Below are 22601 nucleotides of genomic sequence, written 5' to 3' on the forward strand. Positions count from 1 at the left end.
GCAGTCAGACATGAAAATTTTACTATTTTCTACCCCCAGTAACAATCATTGTACATAACCCACTATATAAATGATACTATGGCAGCGAAGTATGCTGAGAAGAATGACATTGTACACGTTTTGACCTAAAAAATATCTATCAAAACTTACATACCAAAGAATAATCACCTGGTGATATTTGTCTTTTTGTGTCCGTCACTTTGTAAAAATGTGTCATGACTAGTATTTTATCCACTCATTCATAATTAATGAACATTGTAGAGTTATTAAACTGTTGAGTAACATAATTTTTGTCATGGAACTACCACGAATACACTATTATGAAATGATCTGCACATGACAATTCTCTAATTACTGAACAACTGTCCATTTAAATGCATAAAATTTACATAATTTATTCACGTATGTTATTATTCAGAAATCTAGAATACAGCAATTTTCCTGCAAAAGCCCATTAAAATGTTTATCACTAGCAGCCTACAGCCTACTTTGAAATTCATGAATTGTTGATATGATTGTCAACACCTTGCAATGGCATGCACAGTAGAACTGACGCAGAACAGCTTTGAAAAGGAATATTACGAGACATGATCATGTTTATGAAATATTTAAAATAATTTGATAGTTTTTCAGAACCATTATGGCAGCATGCATTACGTTTCAATATCTTGGTATATACAAATTATGACAATGACACAAATTGATAAACTCAAAGGGCATGCAAGCTTAGTACACATACACACCTCTATAATAGGTACCTGTACACTTCTGAACATAAAATGGCCACTTTTATGGAAACAGCAGAAACCAAACGGAGTATCTGAAATTGATAATTTCCAGACCCCCATTCTTACCTGAGCCAGGAAGAACGTAAGGATAGCGATGATGACAAAGTTAGTTCCTCCAGCAAAGTCCGTGACTTTGTCCAACTTAAAGATGGCCGCCACGCTGAAGAATATGACTTGCATGCAGACTGTGACGATGGCACAAATTGCAAGATTGTCCACATCCAATACGTGTACTGACATCTTGAATCATCGTAACTATCTGTGGAAAGGACAGATAAAATTTGCATATGGATCATATCAATGCAAAAGATTCCTAATTATTATTCAGCTCATATGAGAGATGCACAGATAAGATTAGTACTGCAGATGACATAAACTAACAGTCTTACCTAGAACTTTATGTACAATATATCTACCTATATCATTATAAATGCTACAGATCCAAGTTTGCCTAAATGAACATTGACTTTGAACTTATAAATACATATTGAACCTGGCAGCTGAGTCCTTCCAATTATTTGAGGAAATTATCAAAAAAAAATCATGAACGGGCTTTGAGATGTACACAAGTTCATCCACCTCCTACTTTATCCATTGCAATTTCTCTATCAAACTGCAGGTACTTCTCCATGCTTAACGCTGGAGATGGTGCAAACACTGCAGCATTGCTGTATACATGTAGTCTGCGTCAATCACCACAGTGACTGCTAAATAAGTAACAGACACATTAATTTCCGCCACTAGAGACAGACATAACCAACACATCAATATTTTACAAGCACTCACACAATCTAGCCACAAGAGGGGACGCAAATACTTCGGATGACATACCAGTAGCAGCATTATATTACCCTAAACATGCATAATCCATGACTGAAATACAGCTAGTGTACAATGCATGCAATCTACCGCGAGGCTGCCAATCTTTTCTGAACAAAACATGGTAATAGACTATCTCTCAGACACACTTGAAAAATTATGCCATGGAATCAATATCATGATTAATTATTAATTTGAAATTAATTTAAAGAAACACCAGGCATGCAATGAATGATAACCACGTACACAAGAAAACTGTTACATTGCGGCTGCCATAAAAACACTGTTACAGTAATTTTAACTTGATAGCAAAGTCTATATTACAAACATCGATGAAATTAGCTAAACAGCCGTCCATATTTCACATGAGACAACCTGGTATTAATCATTTTCCTGTAGATGAATCTGATTCCAGCCTGTAACATTTCTTTCGCTGTTTATCCTTTCAGGTATTATCCAATTATCTCTGAAACATTCCCTCACACACTTTGCACTCTCATCTACTTGAATAACAAAACACATCTGTCCTCATCACTTTAAGGCAACGAATAAAACAGACCTGTCGGCATGACAACAGTCGGTTACAGGGGATGTAGGTCAGGAATATTTCCCACAGTACATTGGCTGTAAATGCCTGCACATAACACTGACGCTACATGGTGAAGTAATGAAGTGTATGCTCTCAGAAGAAATGCCTGGGGTTACATACAAAAGTAGCCAGGTCTGATAGAAACATTTACCCCCACCAAGTTATTGATTAACTAATGGATCAATGCCTCAACGGCATGCAATTTTTTTTCGTTTTCTTATCATGGTGAATGAGATTTACTTTTCAATGGAAGTACCTGGGGTTACACACTGCTGTTTTCATGTGAATATCAAGTGCCTTTTACTTGCATCTATCAACAGTCCTGACAAATTTGCATCTGTATGGACTGGGAAAACACTGTCTGACAGTCAATATTATGCTCCACATTAGGAAAATAAATATAAAATAAAAAGATAAATAAAATTTAGACATCATACCAGATAGTTTAACCCTGAAACAGCATAATACAGAAAATTTAAATAAGCAAAGGGGAAATTTTTGCTGAAAACATTTTGTAGCCTAAACTCTTATTCAAAGCAATTTTTTGTATTTTTCATTATTTTTGATCATATTAATTATTATAGCATTTCTTAGAATCAAATAAGTTATTTACTTTTTATTGTAAGTTATTGTAAGTTTACATACAAATATGATATCATTCAGTTTTTCAGGGTGTACGTCTGACATCACTTTTTGATGTACAAATCTGTTCAATTGAAGCAATATTTCTTAGGCGTTTGACTATTCCTCACAAAATCTCAAAATATTTGACACCCTAGAATTACAAATTGCAGAGATTGCATGAGAAGGGAACTAGCCCTTTAATAAACATTAAGCTGTGATGAAAGCTTCATAGTTTAAAAAGGTACTGACATAAATAGATACTATGGATGGGATTCAAAACTTAAAAGACTTCAGTGCAGGATTTCTTGGTATTTTTAATAATCAGATGAAATCGCCATTACCATACAGTTGTTTCTCATAAAGCATCCAGTCACAGCTACATGCACTGTCCAATGAGTTTACACACAAGTGTACACATACCCTGTATACACCATTGAGTAAGACCTAAATTTTACAAGTGTTATACACTGAAATGCTTTTAAGTAGGTCAGTTACCGTAACAACCACTGGCAGTATTGTGTCTTTTCTTGCAAAGGCATAGAATTTATTGGAGTTATACCTTACCAAACACACAACTCAAACTACCACATGACAAAATTACAGATTTTCAATCAAGTTGTTCATCCATGCAGAACACCTCCCTGAACTCTACAAACAATTAAATTTTCCGTCTGCCCAGTGACTGTGACAAAAAACAGGAAAAATTCATTTTCCGCTTCAGTCAATTAAGATATTTTTAATATGGTTGTCCATAAAAATTTATCCTCCTAGAAGTTGACTCACTAAATGCACCAACCTTTATAGGAGATTCAGTCCAGATTAGTTAGTATGTCAATGACAATATGGTGGTCCAACTACCGTAGGAAAATTCCAGAAAAAAACCCTGGAAACCACCTGTCAGTGTTGCTAGGCTGTATGGAGTTGAAGTTTGTTACATACTTGAGTGATATCCAAATATCAAAATTATCTACCGGGGTATCATGAATGATACGTATTGTAATTTTAGGAACCATAAAAAATAATTGACTATTGTAAGTCTATACGCTTGGTAATATTAGATATTGTGCTCTTCAGACAGTTTTTTTTTTCTCTTCAAGACAGAAAAATAAAATGATATCATAGTACTCACAGTATATTTGGACCTTCACTGAATACAACACAGGTAGAATCTTTGGAAGCTAGTGGTGGTTTACTAGTAATTACAACTCACTGTCAATGAGACTTTGATCACAAGTTCATATTCCGACACACACATCACGATCTATTGCGCTAGAAATTTGCTTTCCAATCAAAAACCCACTGAACAATCAGAATAAAATGTACCAGCAGGTGATAATATTTGCCATACAAATTTAGATCAGCCTTGTGCAAATATTATCTGCAAAGGCGAGTCTGTATGGTAACTGGATCTCCAGTGGAATAATCCCTCCAACAAGCCGTGTTTGCACACTTTTTAAAATGATAACAACGGAGTGAAATTATGTCAAGGGAGAATATAAAATTTCAAGCGGTGTAACATGTGTTTGAATGGTACATCTTTAACAGAATACTGCTGTTAGAATGATCATGAATGGTACACAAATGGCTTGAATGCCAATATTGTATGTCCACACACTACTGGTCTACAGATACTGTACCAGTATGTATGAATGAAAGATTTCAGACATAATAACATGCCACAAAACTAATGCAAAATTTAGATTTCCCTTAAAATTAAGCTATAATAACATTCATGTGTATGTTTGTTATGATTAGGGATATGAGGAAATAAAATTGTCTACTTGTGATCTCGAGTAAAACAGCAATTCTGCAAAATTGCAGAAAATTTTCCATCTTTGGTTGAATAAGCTTTCACATACGTGATTAGAGACTAGGAAGTAGAATTAATGCATATTTTCACATCAAATCTACACCTGCAAACTTCATAGCAGAACAAGTAACAACATACTGCCAATAATAACGACAAGATTTCAGCAACTGATGTACCAACCTGCTCAGCTATAACTTGTTTCAGAGTGACTTAAGGAATCTGTTGCCAAACAAGAATTTAATTTCTGACAAAGAAGATTGTGCAGAATGGTATTACTTTATACCCATAAAAACTACACATAATAGTGATGGACATTGTAAAAAACTAATATAATCAGTAGCATTTTTAGGGCAAACATCTTCTCTAGCTTACCTCAAAGAAACCATTTCAGGAAGTAAAAATGTTTGCATTCATCGTACAAAGCCCAACAGCGATGATGGCTGGGAGGGAAGTGAGTAATATCTAAAACACAAAAGATGGCATATTGTGCTGTATTCAATGGGCAGGTATCGGTTCCGTAGGCTCATACCGGGTATTTCTCTGGAATTACCCACATCATCATCAAAGCAATTACTACTCACACTTAATAAAGAAAAATCCTCAACAATGCCATGAAAAGAAATTGATCATACATGCTAAACATCAGCTGCAAAGACGATCTTGGGGTATTTTCGTCAGGGTAACATTCTCACACTCTATGAGGGAGTTAGTCTTATGACAATGTGGCTCTATTTTTATTGACCCAAATGCACTATGGATTATAGTCACATTGTGTGATTTATGAAATTACAAAATTTTATCATGAGAGGTGATGTGTTATCTGGCTATATGCAAATTATATTCAAATTTAACATAAATACTGGCAAAGTGACTGCAACAAACCCTGATAATACCTCACAAACATTAAAATATTGTTTTGAAAATATTTCAGCTGTGAGAAACAATCCTTGAAATTATGCTCTAGGGTGTGTACTGTCATATGACAGCTTAGCTAAATATACACGTAGGCCATCAAACAGACTATGATTGCTCAAACACAGTATGCTCGATCTGTATGCCCAACACAGGACTGAAGATTATTCAGTCTAGCATTACAGTCCAATTCACTGTTTTTGTGAAAAGGTATTCCGAAAAACTGAAGATAACATATCAATAACAGTCACATGATCTTAATAAGTCTGGAGACTAAAAGTAACACGTTAAACTTTTGCATCTATGGCGATTTAGAAACATGTCACAGCTGAATTTCAATGTTCATCTAATTATTTATACTAGTAGCTAAATTTTGATTACTAGTTGTAAATTATAGTTTCATTAAGGTAGAACACGCCTCAGGGACAGACATTCGGACTATCAAACTTTTACAATTCATTTCTGATATATCTCTTGTGGGGATTCATTTTGGAGCTCTTGGTGAAAGAAAACTTTTCACCAGCTTAGTTTTTTGAAAATCGAAAATTTTATTTTTTCCCCATAGAGTTAACATACCGGTAGGGATAGTGGCCATTTAGAATTTTAAATATCGGTAAATCTTGGGTTATTTGTTTCTCTAGCACCAATATTTGCACAGTGACCCCCAATTTTTATTCTTGATATAGTAAGAGAAAGGCTGAAAGTTTCATTAAAGGAAAGTTTGAGCAAAAGTTTAAGTCTTGGTAGTATCTACCTTAACTTACATCCATTGATCAAAATAGGTGGCAACATTAGGCATCATTGCTAGTAGAACTAACACTGACACTGTGTATGGTGAATAACAACAACAGTCAGTGCCAATGGTAGCAATTATACTAAAAACAATACTATGACTGACAATAACATGATCCAAATGTGACAATAATTTGTCTTGACCCTACAGTGAATGCACTGACATATCTCTGGCACTGACATGACTCTGGCACTGGACACGCAACTCTTCTGAAACTGTAGACATGACTGTGACAAGTTCTCTTTGAATGCCATGAAAAAATGGTATATTTAGCTAAGCTGTCATATGCAAAAATGGCAAAAATCTTGTACACAAACGAATAAATGAAGAATGTCTGGTATGTTAATAGGAAACTGTTACAAAGATCATTAGTACGGGTACAGTTATGTTGATGACCATGAGAAAATGAATGTTATTGAATAATAGAAGAGAGCATCAAATTATGTGTTATCAAAATTTATTAAATAAAACCAAAATATTTCCATGAATGTTAAATTCTCTTTCAATGCATCATTCTTAAAGTTTTGTTTAGGCGAGTCAGATATTTTACTAGACAAGCATTGAATGTCGCATAGTATCATGGCATCATAGTGCATTTGTCTAGTATGTTTTCCTATACCGGTATATTTCCTACATGAATGTACCATTTATTTTCTGTGTGAACAGTACAACAGTCCTAATACCAAGCAGCTTCTAACTTTAAAACCAAATGACACAACATTGGTTCAGTTGAAATATAGGTATACAGGTAGTCGATGTTTGTCAACACAGTGACACCCATATTGTACGTCAGATCTAATTTAATTTCTCTAATGGAGCATGAATCCTGTACAATTTACTACATTTTTACTATGTTTATTTTCCGTGCTGAATACACGCATGCATAATATCTGCAAGTTTAAGACAATCACCTGGAGAAATATCAACCATTCTTCTTTCCAGCTTCATGTAAAATGTTTCTCAATTAAGTCCTCATTCTATTGAATAGATACTACACACATATATCAAGCAAAAAAATCCATATCAGTGGCCATACAAAGTCTCTTGTAAGTTTCATAACTTTTTATATTTTTACACAGCATCAATATTCTAGTACCCGGTAGAACAGGATTTATGACATAAACATAATCATAACAAGACGTCTTTAGATTTATTGAAGATATGTTTCAAGATTTATTGAAGATTCTTTCAGGATAAGATGGATGCAATAAAAGTGAATAAAAGTGAAGATTATAATTAAAATATTCAATCCCCAGGATGTACCATTCATCACATGTTGTAAAATGTTCATTGGATATCTCCCTGTTGGCATGGCAATTGAAAAAAAAAGCCCTCTGGTGTCACTTTATGACACATCGTTTTTCAGAGAAATAGGTGAGGTGGTTGATGATGTTACACATGGGGATGCAGTGGGGTCAACTGTACTGTTTCGAGATGTTGGGAATCACTCATTTCACAGCCAGACAGTTATTTCCAAGAGATAAATGACAAAAACTGGGAATGGACATCTGTTCAATCCCTCTTCATTGAATTTTGTTCACTTTTTCTTTCACGCAGAAAAATAATCTTTTCATAAATTTTTTAATACATGCTCTGTTAGCACAGCATCAAGCTTATGATGTTCACAGTCACCCTTCAATATACGAAAATAAAATAACTTTTTTCACACAAATATATTTCTTTACATATGCAATAAGGGTATTGCAAATTCCAGATAAGCAATTATAAATGAGATACTTTATTTGAAAAAAAAAACTTATTCAAATCTTTTCAAAGATTCATGAAAGAACATTAATACGGCCATAGATCAGTTATTCAATATCTACAATATTATTTATGTAGTGTGCCCTTTCAGATGATCCTGCCAGCGCGTCTTCACAGCTTAAGAACGTTAATCTTGTTATTTCCAATGATGATTGAAACTCTTCTGTCATTTCAAATTTTACAAAATCGTAAAAGGATATTGTGTCAGCCATTTTGCAGAAGCAGCTTGGCGTCAGTGAGATTACTTTGGGAAATTACATCTTTGTGTTTACAGTAGACTTGATGTGAACGTAAATGAATATTTCATTCTTTTCCATTTAAAGCATCATTCTTTCCAAAACTCCAGCGATTACCGATTCTGCTCACTAGCAAATTACGAATTGAGTTTTAACGATCAGCAAAAAAATTCCATTTCCACAGAGTAAGCCATTATCAATCATGGCTGACACATATTCAGACCTACAGCTTTTTTTGTTCAGCTGTGAATCATCCGGGATTCTCTTGGAAAAGAAACAAATTGGCTGTGAAACTCTTGTAAGATTTTTTTTCCCAGACCCCCATACCATGAGAACAGCACATGCAAAATGCAAATATGCCTGTCAATGTACCATAATTCTGTCACAATTCTCGACACTATATTGCAATTTTAGGTGCAAACAGTAGAGTTAATATTCTGATTCAATTTAAAATATTATGAAAATGGCTTACTCTAGTTGTTTTCACTTTGCCCATACTAAGTGCTATTTCCATTTTTATTTCCATTGACTCATTAATTATTGATGGTAGCCTTAGTCTAGTTTTGAAATACCATAACATCACTGGCCATAGCTTAAGTGATAAATTTTTTCTTCAAAATTTTCATGTCCGCTACTCCAGGTAGTTTTAGTAGATATATTGTGTTTGCTAGCATCCTAGAAGCTCAACTAATACTGGTGTTATGATGCAGTACACAGTGTCCTTGAAAATGCCACAACCGATCACATCTGCAGGTATTAGACTCCACAGACACTGAGATGAATTCATGCCACTAATGAAGGATAATGGAGATTAATATAATAAATGACATATAGTTATGGATTACACACAGAGGAGATCTCTTGTTTGGAAATCAATCAGAAAGGCATTGATCTGACATCACAGAATACTATGGAACCAAAGTACAATAATTAAAAAGTCAAAGCTAGATTAAAATCTCAGAAATTCATCAAACACAGCTGACCTCATGAAACCCGTAATTATTTTGCTTGTGAACATGTGACATATGACAAAATTTGTATACTGAGAAATATTCGTACTCACTTAACCGGTTTCACATAATTTGCATTAATGCTAAATTATTGACTTAACCTTTGGTTGTGCATTCCTGAAATGTGATGTGTTATACATAATATTTCATAAATTGTAATTTAAAGTCCCGTCTGCAGCTGCACATAAGAGACCTTTACAACTGGTCTGTTGCAATGCACAATATATACCAATTTCTTGTGCATATCTGCCATTTTAGTGTGACTGCAGCCAAAGCAGCTTCATATAATGAAGGGACGCAACCAAATTTAATTTGGCAAAGTCTTGCAATAATTGTAAAGCTACAAAACTGGTGAATCATGAACATCATGCATTAAACACTGAATTTGCTTCAAATTTGCTTGACATTCACCACCAAATTTCTGGGAAGAGGCAATGATTATCAATAAGAAAGACACGCGACTACAGACGCAACGATTATTCCCTCTACTGCAAAAATGTTAAGGATTGGTGCTGACCATTGTACATATGTCCATCAATAACACTACACTACACATCAATAACACTACCGGTACACTACACTGTAACTGTATTTAAGAATTCTAACGGTACACTAATAGTTGCTATATTCCAGAACAACTGTGAATGCTCTGATATCTAAATGTCCAATGGGAATTTATAAATCAAACATAGGGCCAAAGTCCCTGAAGCTACTATAGACATGGATACAAAATTAAGTATTTCCTGACTGTATGAAATTATCTCACTAAGGTCATCCTAGGGACCTGTAAACCAAATATTAATGCTGTCTGACCAGCGGTTTTGAAAAAACAAGCAACCCAACAGTTGACAGAGCTCTGCTGTGTTATGTAGAGAATAACCTTTTGTGACACATGTATTGATGAAGAAGGTGAATATCTTTGATAGCTCATTTCAGGATGGCCTGACCAAAAATGGCAAAATTAGCTGCAAAAATACAAAATTGATGATTTCATCATAATTTCAATAATATTACATTAAGATAAAGCCTAGGAACCTGTATACAAATATCAAAGCTATCAGATGAGTAATTTTGAGAAACAAATATTTTGACCAAAAATGACAAAAATTGACCCCAAAATACAAAAATTGAAGATTTCATCAAATTTCGATATATCACACTAAGACAACCCATAGGGACCTGTACACCAAATATCAAAGGTATCAGACAAGTACTTTTTGAGAAACACATTTTTTGACCAAAAATGGCAAAAATTGCACCAAAAATACAAAATTGTAAATTTTGTCATATATTCAATATATCATATTTAGTTCATCTGTAGCAACCTGTATACCAAATATCAAAGCTGTAAGACGAGCGTTTTGATGAAATAAAGTTTTGACCAAAAGTGACAAAAAAATTCCTTAAAAATACAGATTAGCATATTTCGTCACAATTTTCACAAATCTTAATTGAGTTATCCCTAGAAACCTGTATACCAAATGACAAAGCTGTCTGACCAGCGGTTATGAAGATTCTGAAGAGGAGTTTTTACCAAAAACGCCTTTTTTGGTGCTAATTTGCATATTTTCAACAATATCAAAAAATTAAACAAAAGAGTTTCTCAAAATCATATTTTTCATCTACACAACAAATATCAAATTAGTAAGTACTGCGGTTCTCAAGATATTTGAGTGGACGGATGCCTCACAAACGGACATACATACATACATGTACATACATACATACATACATACAGAATGCCAGACGCCGGACGGATCCCAATAGCTTCTATAGACTTTAGTCTATAGTAGCTAAAAACTTATATTCTACTGTTTAATGATGCAATTGCAATTAAATAACTAAAGGAATAAATATAAAAGAAAATCAAAATTATTGATAATAATATTAATAATTACTATTAAAAATAAAAAAATATAAATTACACAGTATGGATTCATATCAATGCATACAAACAATAAATACTACACAGTAAAATCAGTAATAGAACATTACATGCTTGACTTCATATTACTTTGTACACTTGATTTTGATATAGCTGGTACTATACCAATTGTACACTGCCATAACACTGTTTTTTGTTTTGCTTCTGAAACAAACCCTTTAGATATGAAACATCTGAATTCTATACACAATATTTGCTCTAAATTCATTCACATTGTAATAACGAATTTCCGTTTACTTTCATAATTGAAATTTTTTGAAGGGGACATATCAGCACAATTACCGTTTTAGCAGCCTGTCAGAAGCTACAAAAACTTTTAATGCATTTTGTCTGACCAGTTGAGGGCATGTCTTTTCTGATCACTACTCAGTGAATAATGGTAAAAATCATCATATCATTAAACTTGTTATAAATTTCTTTATGTCCTAAAAATCATCTGAGTGTAAACAAATTTAGTTAAAGGGGAAGTTCACCAAGGATGATTTTTACATATGTGCTAGCTTTGTGGTCACTTACCCCAGAAAAGCTATATTCGCCATTTATAACTCGCAGGATTTTTTACAAAAACCGATAGAAATAGTTCAGGAAGTTGCCCATGTAATTTGAATCATGGGAAAAAAGCGCCAAGCTTGGAGCTTGCATAATGTGATATGGAAGGGACCATTATCCCATGGTATGGCATTGTCCACTCATCCATGCTTAAACAAGTCTGTGCATATTTACATAACTTTTGTTTATACTGGGTATCCTTGCATACAAGATGATTCACTTTTAATAAACTGTCCACTGTCAGATTTTGTGTTGCTGTTTACCACTGTGTTACTGTGAGTGGACAATGTGGGGGCCATACCCGTCCGGAGATGGTCCCTTCCATATCACATTATGCAAGCTCCAAGCTTGGAGCTTTTTTTCCCATGATTCAAATTACATGGGCAATTTCCTGTACTATTTTAACGGTTTTTGTAAAAATCTTGCGAGTTATAAATGGTGAAAATAGTTTTTCCTGGGTAAATGACCACAGAGCTACCACATATGTAAAAATCATCCTTGGTGAACTTTAGTTAAATATTGCGAAATAGTTTAAGGTAGTCTGCGCCTCAAAATTGAAAGACCTAAATTTTTACCTAAACTTTCCTCAAGGAAACTTTAAACCATTCAATTTTGAAACAAAAGAGTAACAATCAGGGTCACTGTGCAAAATTTGGTACTAAAGGAAACAAATTTCCTGGTATTTACAGACACCTGAAATTCAAAATGGCTGCCATCCCTCTGTTAACTCTATGGGGAAAATACATTTTTTTCGATTTTCACAAAAATAAACAATTGAAAGCTTTATTTAACTTCATGAGCTTCAAAATGAGCTCCCACAAGGAGTAGACCAAAAACAGAGTCTAAAAATTTGAGTCTGAATATCTGTCCCAGAGGTGTGTTCTGCCTTAACATCTGATTCATCAAAGGTAAAAGAAGAGACTGTGAACACATCCCACGCTATTTCAAACATTCAGCATTATGGTAAAATGTTGCAATAATTTCAAATTTTTTGAACAATAAAATGATAGCCTACCGACATTTATGGTACATATAAATGTCAGAGGTCTATCAGTTTGTTGTTCACTCGTCTGATGATTTAACATACTGAAAATTATCATCAGTATAAAACAGGAGAGAAAAAAACCACCCACATCTAGTTGCAGACCTCATGACTTATTCAACTCTCTTTTCCCAAGGTGTAGCAGTCATGTTTTACCACTGACAGCTTTAACCTGTCTATTGGGAAATGGAATCAGGGAATATTGGTAAGACTGTAGAAATACAGTAGATATGACATTTGCTCTGTTTGAGTTTAAGTATTTATGTGATTTTTGTTTAACGTTGCAAATACATGTGGGTTGTTAATCCGAATGATTTAAATTTCCGAATATTTTCAGCCGCACAAATGAAAGTACCTGGCTAATCCTAAATATGACAATAATGATAAACTTTTTAATTATATAGCTAATGTGGCTGCAGTCACTATCAAAGAAAGAAATTTAACATCAATTACATCATTCAAAAAAGATTTTTAAATTAAGAATGATAGCATAATAGAAAAATTCCTGGCTTGGAAATTTGCATAAAGGTAGATACCGTTGGATGGGAAGTTGCATTCTGAATCTCAGCTAGAATCTGACTTTACAGTATGGATCCCTTGAGACATCACATAATATCAACATTACTACTACAGATCACTAAACACTGCAATAAAAAACTTGCAGACTTATGAGTGCTCTAAATATTTTGTACATACCAATATATCAGTCTAATCTGAACATGGGGACATGTTTCTTAATGAGTACTAATTCATAAACAAAGCACAATGAACAGGTTTGTTATAATTGTTTCATTATGTTTATAAAACCAATTCTACACTATCTCATTATCATCATTAACAGTGTATTTCATAGTACCTTGTTTTGCCTCTTTTAAATACAACATGCTAAATTTACCATTTTGTTTTCTGCATTTTCTGTTTTATAGCTGGGTCAAAATTTTAAAATCAAGCAATGCTGCAGGCAACACACATTTTTTTCAGTTTGGCCTAACAATTACAGTTGTTTTTGACAATATTGATCACTATTTTCACTTCACAACAAATAGTTCTAAAGTAATATTAAGAATAGCTTATAAATCCCAAGTGAAAACACAAAAGCAAACACAGCCATACACTGGCTAGCTCCATGAAAGTTTATAATTTCAAATGCGTGCCACTATTGGCACACGGTCCAGAAATCTGCGACAAAACAGAAATATACGCGAGAATGTCGCAGAATTGCGGCCTGGTGAGAATGCTGCAAAAATACCAACAGACTCTATGATTGAAAATTTTACATGCTCAGTTTACACAGCAATGAATAATTTGCATATCAGTATGTAGATAGATTGCAAACAGAGGGCACTACTGATCGAAAATCCCCTTGTTGAATACCTTATATTGTATCATCTTTTCACTGGCTCTAAATATTTCAACCAGTCTAACGGGCAGTACCATACTGGTATACTATGCACACAATTGTTGCAAAAGCACAAATTGAAGCTATCTGAAACTAAAAAAGGGGCATGGTATGTTTGATTAAGAAATATTAAAATGCCAGATTGCATGTATTACATGTATTTCAGAATAGAACACCACAGAAATTCCCTGCAGCTCTTACTGATAGTCTTCTAGCAAGAATAGGTGAACCCTAATTTTGGAAATGTTATTTCTTGTAGACAGTAGCTTCCTCTACATGTGTAGTGGAAAAATCAGACAGCAGACGACAGAATGCCAATGAGAAAAGTCTCATAATAAGTATTTTAGGAAATTTAGCTATCTAATGCAAGCAGTATACCTTCCACACATGTAGAAATATTTCCTTGTGGAATGAAATGTCGAAATACAATAGACAAAGTATTTACTGTAAATAGTCCATCAGGAATATCATGCACATGCTGAAAATTTAAACCTTTCTCTGAATAGCACCAGTGGTCTTATTTAGGGAGCATTCGTTATTTACGGGGAGGGGGGGGTGTTGGTTGGTGGAAATCAGGGGGGGGTTTGACTTTTACAAAACCGCTTTTTAGAGGGGGTCAAATTTTACAATCAATGATTGAAGGGGGGGGGGGGTCAAATTTTACAAAGGTTTGTATTGAGTTATGGAAAACAAAATTGACTTTGGAATTTCACCGAAATGTTGCTTGTGTAACCGATGTTTCGAGACGGCAGAATAATAACCGACTCAGCCAAATTTATTTCTCTAGCAGGGCCAAGAAGTCCGAGACTGGCGTTAACCTCTCTAGAGCAGCAACAGAGCATGTAGCCCTGATGACAGGTCTGTGTGTTCCTGGCATATACGGCCTCCACCACAGCCCTGCAACGGTCTGTGGAGATAACTGAAGTCTCTGCAGCGAGATTCAAAATGGGGATCTCCATGGGTAAACAACTTGTCGAGTATTTATGTTTCAGAAAATGAGCGGTTTTGGACGTTAGGAGAAGTCAATCGCATCTTTTCTGGGATTGGTTAGGAGGTAAAGGTAGGCAGGGAAAGGATTTTGCCCAATAGAGCAGAATTTCGGCCAAAAAGACCGTTTAAGTCTTCATTGCGGTCCAGATCCAGGCCGCAGAGACCTCAAGTCTGTTCAAAGACCATTGCAGGGCTTTGGTAGAGGCCATATAATGCTGGGAACACACGTGCACACACCTGTACGCAGGGCTACACAGCATGGGGCATGAAATGAGGAACCAACACACAGTCATACGGTATAATGTAACAAACAACTTCTGTATATTACTATATTGTGTCAAATATCGGGGTCTACATATAAAATAGTAAAACCGTACTTCAAAACTATAAATATTACTCCATGGTGACAGTAACCGTACTGATCGACCTCCCGACGGCAGGAGTCGAACACACTTTCAGAACAAAAACTCTGTTCAAACCCTTTCTAAACGCTTAACAATTTCTATGGAAAACTTAACGTTACCGCAGAGGTACCTCAGACTTGACCACGCGGCTGGGAAACACAAATGGTTCACACACGACTTTAACTAATGTTCAATGATGAGCACAATTGTAAGTCTCGTGTAATGTCTGCACATGGAAGTCGGCGACAACACACGAATTCACTGCTAAGCAGCGTCCAGTTCAGCTACCACGGGAGCAGCCATCTTAGATCTTTGTTTACTTCTGGTCGGGACATGCCGAGCTAATCTGAAGTCTTCCTCCTCTAACTCCGCGCATCGACAAAAGTTCAGTGGAACAATCATAAATAATGTTCTCATGACAATCTCAGACATCTGACTGAACTCATAAACGGAATAAAGTTCACAGTTAACACACAATTTGCTGCAGAAAGATCAGCTTTCAACTTGTGGTGATATTATCATCTTAGCGTGCAGTGCATATATTGCAAATATACGGCACGGCTTTCACTTGTGTGAGCAATGTTCGTTCCATCGACTAAAGTAGAGGATGGCGTAGGGTTTAAATAAACAGTCCGATCCGCATAAAATTCGATCTCTGCCACTCACCGGTTTCTTTACATATCTGCTGACTTGAGTAAGACTCAAAATAGAGAAATATCTGACACTCAAACCTTCCAGTGCCAGTGCAGCATGCAACGTAAAACACTCTCTGGAAAGTTCCCGTCTTGGACTCCCTAGGTATACAGTGATAACACACAAGAGCTCCCAGGCAAAATAGAAAATACACAGGTCCTCCATACATAATCTATGAGAAGCTATGAATAATTTCTTTTAAATACAAAACTAGTTAAATCTGTGTATTTATATACGCTTGATTATTGATATTAATTTACTTGATTAGACTAGGGTGGTAACAAGTGGATGTTTGTGCAAGAAATTTGATTTTGGAATGTCACCGAAATGTTGATTCACTATCTTGTCTATATGGAAACTATGAATAATTTTTTTCCAATATAAAACTAGGTAAATCTGTGTATTTATGTACTCTTGATTATTGATATTAGTGTACTTGATTAGACTAGAGCGATTACAAGTTCATGTGTGTGCAAAAAATTTGATTTTGGCATTTCACCAAAAATGTTGATTCTCTAGTATGTGAGGAAACTTTTTCAGCCCGGGCCACAGGGTGCGAAGGGTTAATGAATCAAATCTGATGAAATTTTTTTTTCATGGGGGGGGGGGGGGGGGTCACATTTTACAATTGATGAATTGAGGGGGGGTCAAATTTTAGAAATTTGATTTGGAGGGGGAGTTGCTTTTTATTTGATTTGGATCTTTATTTGTCGCTCAAAATTCCACGAGCCCCGCCTCCCCCCCCCCCCCCCTGTAAATAACGATGCTCCCTTAGCTAGTGTTTATGTAAGAACAGAATTTCCGCATATCTGTACTACGGTATGTACCGGTAAAGTCAAGGGGGTTTACGTCCAGTATATTAATGAGTTTGCACTATTCATTCAGTGCTGAAAATGCGGAAGTCACTTTTGAATATGGGTGATTATAATAGTACAGTACAACAGCTAAAAACAGATCGTAAAACCAAATACTTTTGTAATTATAAAGGTCTGGACTAAGGAATTTGACATTTACCCTTCCTACAATTAAACAAAAGGTCACTAGAATGCCGAACAATGTACTGTTGATAGGGAACTAATAAGGAAATGAGAAATTAGAGGTGAAACTTTCACTGAAAGCATTTCCTTATCCAACACCATTTCAACAGGCATCCTTTGTGGTTACATGTGAAAATGGATTCCTCACAACTTGCTCATTTTACGGTGATTTTGTGTGTTACTTTGGCCTTCATCACATCTTCATCTTCATACAGGTGTTCCAGTCTGGAAAGTGTTCAACAACACCCATGTTCACTACAATGCAGCCTTGTCATCTGTCCTGCTGGGAAAGGATTTCTTTAATGCTCTGCCAAGCGACCTTACTCACCTGCATATCACCAATGGTGGCCTATCCAACATAACAAACACAACTTTTGGGCAACTGGACAAGTTAGTGGAACTCATACTGGAAAACAACATCATCAGTTTGATTGAAGACAACGCGTTCCTCAATCAAACTCAACTGAAGACCCTTTCATTGAGAAAGGGACTGAAGTTTGTGGAGTCTTCTGCTGATTGCAGGCACAGATTCAGTTTTGTGCTGAAGCAGGAAATGCTGCATGGACTCGGCAATCTGACCAGGCTGGATCTCACCTTCACAGGACTGGGCAATGTGGCGTTGAAGAAGGAACTGTTTGAACCACTGAAGAGCCTGGAAGAGCTTTTACTCGGAAACAACTGTTACAAGAGTGTTGAAGAGGACACTTTTGATCATCTGGTTAACTTGAGGATGTTGAATTTGTCCTATGCTATGATTGAATACTTGCCTTCAAAGATCTTTCAAAAGCTTAACAAGTTAGAAGCATTATATCTCTCTCCAACAAGGCTAAAGGAAATACCAAATGATGCTCTTGCCTTCCTAAGCTTAAAAAGGCTGTATTTAGGGGGGAACTTTAAAGGAAGTGTTTCGCTTGGAGAAAATTTCAATAACAATACAAAATTTGATGTATTTGCCATGAATGGATGTTACCCTCAGAATTCAATAACAGTATCTTGCATCCGCCTAAAAATCACAAACACAACATTTTTCAACCTGAAAGTAAAAAAATTTGCATATCACCAACATCAGGGTCTGGATCATGAGGGAGTGAAAAATCTACTATCTTTCCCACCGAAATGTGAAGACTTGTATATTGGATGGGTAGATGGTTTAATGGATCATAGTCTTTCCCCAGCACTCTTCAATGGCTGGCACTCACGTATGCATGATATAACTGGTCTCCGCTTGATACAACTTGGCATTGTAGGAATCAAGAACAACAGCTTTTCTAATTTCAAAAATTTGAAAGTACTTGACCTCAGAAATAACTGTTTGATAAATAAATTAGTGGAAGAAAGTGCATTTTATGGTCTTGAAAAACTAAAAACGCTTGATCTTAGTTCAAATTCACTGTCAACTCTTCCTGGTCTGAATGTCGAGATCTCTTCAAGGAACATGAGCATGCTGTCAGAACTGCGGCTGTCCAACAATGAACTTCACATATTGAACAAGGACTCCTTTAATAGGCTGCCATACTTAGAAACACTAGATCTCAGCAATACACATATCGGAGACCCAAGCTTAGAGACTTTCTATAATTTACCTGAGTTAAAATATCTTAACTTGAAAGGCAATACTTTCCGCAATTTAACAGGTATAGTATCTGTTCTATCAAAATTGCCTAAGCTTCAGAAATTGATTCTGTCAAACAATCCGTTTGTAGAAGGACAGTACAGAGACAGCATCTGCCAATCCAGATTTCACAAGCTGAAGTATTTAGAGCTGAGCAATCTTGGTGCTGATTTGCGAGTACTGTCCAATGCACAGCGTATTGAAGAGATACATCTTATCAACCCAGAAGGTTTCAATGTAGTCGTAAGCTGGAAAAAAAATCAACTGTATCTTCCAAGACTCCGAGTGTTATTCATAAGTGGAAGTCAGATTTCCTTTGATAAAGAAATGTTCAGTACAATGCCATATCTGACAAAATTAGAACTGCCAAATAACAGAATTGATATTCTTGATTGGGACTCCATCACTGGACTTGAAAATTTGACACATTTAGACCTTTCCGATAATGATATTAAGGAAATCTCTGGATCTGCCCAGAATCTGCCAAAACTGCAGACTCTGTTACTCTCAGGTAATAAGTTGTCAGATGTTGAAGAGAGTGCAGTTAATAGGAAGTATTTGCCATCACTGCAGCGTGTGGATTTCTCCAAAAATTCATTTGTATGCAGTTGTGATTTAGTGAGGTTCAAAAATTGGATTATGGAGGACAGGTTAGTTGAGATGCTTGGCTATCAGACATACACCTGTTCGGCTCCATCAAACCCACATGGAGTTATGTATCTAAAGGACTTTAATCCTAATACATTGATGTGCCAATCCCTTCTGCCCGTATATTTGGCTGTTGGTCTCTCTATATCTGCTGCTTTGTTGGTGGTTGTTGTAGCTGTAGCAGTTCATTACCGATGGCACATTAAATATGCCATCTTTTTAATACAGTTAAAGGCGAAAGGTTATGTTCGAATTCCTGACCCTGAAAAAAAGTATGATGCTTTCATTTCATTCAACAGTGGTGATGAAGAGTGGGTACAGTACACGCTTGTGCCATATTTGGAGGGTAATTGTACTACAAATTTCAAAGTATGCGTTCACTATAAAGACTTCATACCTGGTAAATCTATAATTGAGAACATACTGGACAGTATTGAAAACAGCAGAAAGACTATTTTAGTCCTGAGTCCTAATTTTGTGAAAAGCGAATGGTGTCACTTTGAAATGCAAATGGCTCATCATAGGCTATTTGAAGACAGGAGAGATGTTGTCATCTTATTGTTGCTTGAATCAATTCCTAATCGAGACACCCCGAGGATGTTGAGAAAACTTCTCTTAAGGAAATCTTATATCACATGGCCCAAAGAAGAGCATGGCCCTGCCAGACAACTGTTTTGGGCTCAATTAGAATCAGCTCTTAAAAGACCAAGTCTAGTTAATCATGTACAAGAGATATAGAGTACTGGTGTGTGATTAATTCCTGTTTTCCTGCATATTGGATAATTTTTAACATTGGCTACACGATTGATTGTATTACTTTGTTTGGTGTGAATTCATTGTAAAGTCTTAAAATTTAATGTTATCATTCCAATATTTGATTTTGATGCCATGTGTCAGTCGCTTTCAAACATGTGTTATTTTAAACAGTACAGTTTTTTACCAAAGCAGAGTGTTAATTGTGATATTTTGGTGTGCTATTTTTTTGTTTTGTCATAAAAAGTCAATTCTCAACAGAGAGAGTAAATGTACGGTACTTGCAGTGTCTGTAAAACACATGAAGATTGCTAGACTCCAACCAACCCTGACTTTGGTTAATTTAACAGGAAGTAACCATTAGTAATCATTATAAACAGGGATATACCCTAATATTTTTGTAGTGGAACACATCTAAATAGACACTATTTCTCAGTCATTTGTTTGTTGAACACTGTGAGTTGACAGCACTTTAAATCAAAAATTCTTTGTGTAAAAGTGTTCAGTCATGTTTACTTGTTTAACTAAATCAAAAGTATATAGTACCGATATTACCATTTATTATCATGTTATGAAACCTCTTTACACGATGTATTCAGTTCAATCTTGTATCTAGTATGAGGGATTTGAAGTGTCATGCATTGATAAATTGAAAGAAAGGTTTTTAAAACAGATCATTCCAGCATTTCATTATTGATACTCAAGTACAGTTAATCTTATACATTTGTCAAAATTATGCAGTATGTTTTCAGCAGTAGGTTCATTGAGAATGTGTATAACTTGTGTAAACAGTAATTCTTGCCGTATGTATTGTTGTTGCACAAACATTTCCTTCAGCTACAGAATCTGTGCCGTTAAATAAGTAGCTAGACACTGTGCAGCGATTGTAAATTTACCTGATAAGAACAACTAAAACAATAAGATACAATGATCTGCATTGTCCTTAATGTATTAAAGGGACATTTTTTGTATCCTTTGACTTTTTTTTCATTTTTTCGATGACTGAAATCCCCGGTCAAATCAATGGGAGACCTAAATTGTGACTATGGACGGCTTCAAGGATATGTAAAACCACCTTCTTGCTCTTTACAGCAAGTTTCAATGTTGGTAAGGGCGTCCGCGCGATATGAACCAACCGCCATGATTGAACGCCTGCACATGACCAATATTAGTACGCATATGTCAACCATCAAAGTACAGCTGGAACCACAGGGGACTCGAACTTGTTGTTTATTTGTGTCTGTTTGTTTGTGTGTATGTGTTTGTGTTTGTTTATTTGTTATATTTGTTGTATTTTTAATAAAATAACAGCCAAAAGCTGTTTTGTTAATATTTGTCAATAAAGAGCATTTTATTTATTTGTTTGTTGGTTTATATAGTTGTTTGTTTGTTTTTTGTTGATACGTATTTTCGATGGTTAGGGTAAGGGTAAGGGTTAAGTTAGGGTTAGGGTTAGGCTTAAGTTAGGGTTAGGGTTAGGCTTAAGTTAGGGTTAGGGTTAGGGTTAGACTTATTCACTCCCTCTGTATATTGAGACAATATATAGAGGGAGTGAATAAGTCTAACCCTAACCCTAACCCTAACTTACGCCTAACCCTAACCCTAACTTAAGCCTAACCCCTAACCCTAACCCTAACCCTAACTTAAGCCTAACCCTAACCCTAACCATCGAAATTACGTATCAACAAACAAACAAACAAACATATATATGAACAAACAAACAAATAAATAAACTGCTCTTTATTGACAAATATTAACAAAACAGCTTTTGGCTGTTATTTTATTAAAAGTACAACAAATATAACAAATAAACAAACACAAACACATACACACAAACAAACAGACACAAATAAACAGCAAGTTCGAGTCCCCTGTGCTGGAACGTGAAAGGCCTGTGACCAACGCACTAACTTCAGCACAACGGATATCGAGGAGCACACGGCAAATAAACAAATGCACGTATCACAAACTACTGTCAAACAGTGAAACTAAGCAGGGCATTTGCTTGTAAGTTTGATTTTAGTATCGATGACACGGACTGTGAAACAAATAAAACCATAGACGCAATTGGGTCAATGGTAAAACTAAAACGATGTCGATGTCAGATTGCTGTGGTGATAGTGAAACAGGTACAGAGTAATGCATTTCCTGTGCATTTGATCGTTAGCAAATCTTCGTCAACTT

General features: G+C 35.5%; 2 protein-coding genes across 3 annotated transcripts in view; one reads left to right on the forward strand and one right to left on the reverse strand.

Moving 5' to 3' along the window:
• LOC139147294 (uncharacterized) overlaps positions 1 to 22601 on the reverse strand; it is a 69824-nt gene that overhangs the window by 12608 nt on the left and 34615 nt on the right. For both annotated transcript variants that reach the window (XM_070718325.1, XM_070718326.1), the window contains exon 3: positions 855 to 1047. In XM_070718325.1, coding sequence (XP_070574426.1) covers positions 855 to 1028 — 174 coding nt within the window. In that variant the 5' untranslated portion in view covers positions 1029 to 1047. The remainder of the gene's footprint in view (positions 1 to 854; positions 1048 to 22601) is intronic.
• Positions 17469 to 21791, forward strand: LOC139147293 (toll-like receptor 13). The gene has a single exon (XM_070718324.1). The coding sequence runs from the start codon at positions 17958 to 17960 to the stop codon at positions 20400 to 20402; it is 2445 nt and encodes an 814-aa protein (XP_070574425.1). The 5' UTR covers positions 17469 to 17957; the 3' UTR covers positions 20403 to 21791.

This window comes from Ptychodera flava, chromosome 13, assembly GCF_041260155.1.
Source record: "Ptychodera flava strain L36383 chromosome 13, AS_Pfla_20210202, whole genome shotgun sequence".
Taxonomy (NCBI): Eukaryota; Metazoa; Hemichordata; class Enteropneusta; family Ptychoderidae; genus Ptychodera; species Ptychodera flava.